This window comes from Phaethon lepturus, unplaced genomic scaffold (genome assembly GCF_000687285.1).
Source record: "Phaethon lepturus isolate BGI_N335 unplaced genomic scaffold, ASM68728v1 scaffold48933, whole genome shotgun sequence".
NCBI lineage: Eukaryota > Metazoa > Chordata > Aves > Phaethontiformes > Phaethontidae > Phaethon > Phaethon lepturus.
This window is the reverse complement of record NW_010530769.1, coordinates 5,894-9,164: the sequence shown is the minus strand read 5'-3', so window position 1 is coordinate 9,164 and position 3,271 is coordinate 5,894. Positions and strand designations below refer to the sequence as shown.

The window sequence follows — 3,271 nt, the reverse complement described above, 5'->3', positions numbered from 1 at the left end:
GGTAGAAGAGAATGTCTGGTAAACTTTTTGTTGTAAGCCATGTTAAATTTAGTTTGGAAAAGCCTTTTTTGGTTTTCTAGAGAAAAGAAAATGGGCAATTCAAGGTTACCACCAGTTTTGGAAGTGACAAATTCCTTTTCAGTTTTGAAAATGTGATTAGTGCGGTATGTCCTTATAGTCTCCTAATTAAGTACTGCTGTGATTTGGTAAAAAAAAAAAAAAATAGTTTTTAGCTTGTATGATCAATTCAGAATTTTTGCTTTTAAGTTGAAATCTTTCTTTCCTCCCATCACCCCAAATCCCCTAACCAAAAAGTAAACCTTAATTCCTAAAGACTTTTAGGTCTTTTGGAGCATTAAGACATGGCTTGCTTTGGGGCTTTTCAGTTGACAAGTTGCTTGCTGTTGCAGAGACACAGACCACTGAGCACTACTATTACCTTTCTGTTTTCTTTTGATCTTTTACAGGAATATAAAGTTTCTTGTAAGATGTTGGGAAGTATTTCGTGGTCAACACCGAATGCAGTGTGTACTACATGTTGGGTTGTCTTTTGTATGGCTGCTAATAGTGCTGGGAAACTGCAGTTTATACCCAAAAGGTCCTTCCACTTCAGTATTTGTAGAACAGTGCAATTACTTCTCATGTGTAGCTAGCCTGTGGTTGGATGCTGTTCATTTGTCTCATAGATGTAAAGCAGCATCCCTCTTAAAGCTCTGTCTGTGGTCCCACCATGCTTCCCGATGGGAAGTCTCCCCATTCCTGCGACTTAATGTGAAGTGTGTATGCATAGTGCGTGCAAGGAAGTTCCATGAGCAGCTGAGCTAGTGAACGTTTATTTCTTAGGGATTTGTGCCCTCTGCTTCTCAGCCAGTCCTCCTTTCCTGGTTCTTTTTTCTGTATCCATGTCATCCTTTAGCAGCCCTGCTAATTTACTTTCATTCTGTCCCTGCCCCAAACCTAAAGCAGCTCACCACTGTAGTATTTTTAATTCCTTCTCTTTTTCCCTAACTACAAGCTGAATCAGACACTGCTTGTTCTGCAGGTTTTAAGACTATTTGCATACTGATCATTTATGTACTGATTACAGACTAAACAAAGCCAGTAGCTGTTAACTCAAATAGCCTTAACCCCAGTGGAGGCATTTCTTTCGTTCTCTACTCCATTCCTGATTTTCATGAAACCTGTAGAAATTTAAAATGAGACTGGATTGCTTTGTTCAATTTGATTGACGTTGACTGTAGGGCAGTGTGTTTGTGTAAGCCTCATTTCCATAAGAAACCAGGATAAAAATGCTTTAGGAATAAATTAAGAGAGCTTGCTTTAGATGCATATATTTAGATCAGTTGTTAGTCTAATATGTATTTAGACAGGAAAATTAATGTTAAAATGACACAAAAACTTTGTGTGTTTTGGAACAGCGTGTCTTAAGAGACCCCCAAAATTAGGTTGATAGCTTAGCATGATAATCATGTAACATCTGTTTAATTTGAACCTACAAGAAAAAAGCCTGTGCATTTCACATAAATGTCCAAATATTCCTTTTCACCACAGAGATACCTCCCACATTTACGTGAAAGTGACTTACAGAATACGGTTAGACTTGGTTTTCTGCTTATTGTAGTAGCTAATCCCAGTAAATTCTGTTGATAGTAGTGGAATCTAGCCAAATCATTAAAAATTATTTGCATTTCAGATGCTGCATTTCTGGGGTTTTTTCCTTTGTTGTTGTTGTTGTTGTTGTTTTAAGGTCCTACAAAAACAGTAATTTTGAGAAATTTCCATCTTTGGGGTGAATACAGAGGGCTGTCAACTACACCAACTGGAAAAAAAGTCATTGCTGTTTTTTTTAAGTAGTATTTTTTGTTGTTATTAGGGCAGCAGATGAAATAATGGAATGGAAAAAATTCTTTTCATAAAGGATAAAGTCTTTATGAGCCACAGCTTTTGTTTTTCATGTAATTAGTGAAAGGAAAACAGTGTTTAACAGATCAAAACAGAGCCTAGACTTTAGGCTGCTGTTTCCTTGAAATTTTTTTGTCTTTGTCAAAACCAGCTAATTTGTTTTGAAATTTCATGATGAAGATGCATTTTTGAAATGGCTTTATCTCAGTGGCACTGTTTCAAAGTACTTTTTGTTTTCTGTTTACTTGTGTAAAGCAAATAAAACACTTCAAATCTGGGAAGAAAAGACAACAGAGAAAGCAAGTCACATTTATCAAATGAAACACAAACTTAGCTCTTCATCACCTGGGTTCATTTTTTATCATTTGCTTGCAGATTTTTTTACATAGGTAGGAAGGCCTGTTGTTAAATATAAGCTTTGTTTTTCAAGTTCTATTGATGTAAAATGATTTGCAGCAGTTGGAGAGATCTATATTGGATTTCTTTATGAAGTAGTTAGTACCTATGCAGAAGATATGCCTTCTAAAATGGAAGGGGGGAAAAAAGCACATGTGGTTATTTAGGAATGATAAAGAGTTGAAATTAACATTGACAGCTAACCGTACAGATCTTTTTTCTTTATTGCAGGAACTGAAGCTTGCTCTTTAAAAGGTGCGGTGCTGTGAAAACTGTTACTGACCATAGGAAAATGGACATGTTGCAGATACTACGTAAAACCACAGAGTGCTTAGAGTGTGATCACTGCAGCTTCAGAGGAACGGACTATGAAAACATACAAATTCATATGGGTACCATACACCCAGAGTATTGTGATGAAATGGATGCTGCTGGTTTGGGTAAACTTATATTTTATCAAAAAAGTGCAAAACTGTTTCACTGCCACAAATGTTTCTTTACCAGTAAGATGTATTGCAACGTGTATTATCACATCACAGCACAGCATGCAGCACCTGAGAAATGGAATGAGGAGCGGAAAGAACAGGTAGAAGGAGATTCAGATTCCTCCCAAAAAAGGGTCACATTGGAGCCACAGAAACCTGCCCTTTCTCCTGAACTCTCCAAATCTGAACCTGTTGTTTCCTCCAAGCTTCAGAAATCATCAGTGTCCTCAGAGCCCCAGAAGTTGGCTCAGGTGACTTTGTCAGAGCCAGAGAAGTTGGCCCAGGCCATGTCCCCCGATCCAGAAAAGTCAGCCCAGGCCACATCTCCAGATCCAGACAAGTTAGCGTCAGCTGTGTCCCCCGACCCACAGAAGCCATCTCCTGCTGTGTCCCCCGACCCACAGAAGCTGTCTCCTGCTGTGTCCCCCGACCCACAGAAGCTGTCTCCTGCTGTGTCCCCCCACCCACAGAAGCCAGCCCCAGCTGTG

At 38.9% G+C, this 3,271-nt stretch overlaps 1 protein-coding gene across 1 annotated transcript in view; it reads left to right on the top strand.

Moving 5' to 3' along the window:
* The first annotated feature begins 2,533 nt into the window (after window positions 1-2,533).
* Window positions 2,534-3,271, top strand: part of CHAMP1 (chromosome alignment maintaining phosphoprotein 1) — a 3,172-nt gene continuing 2,434 nt past the window's right edge. The window contains exon 1 of the mRNA XM_010284355.1: window positions 2,534-3,268. Within this exon, the coding sequence (XP_010282657.1) occupies window positions 2,591-3,268 (678 nt within the window). The 5' untranslated portion in view covers window positions 2,534-2,590. The remainder of the gene's footprint in view (window positions 3,269-3,271) is intronic.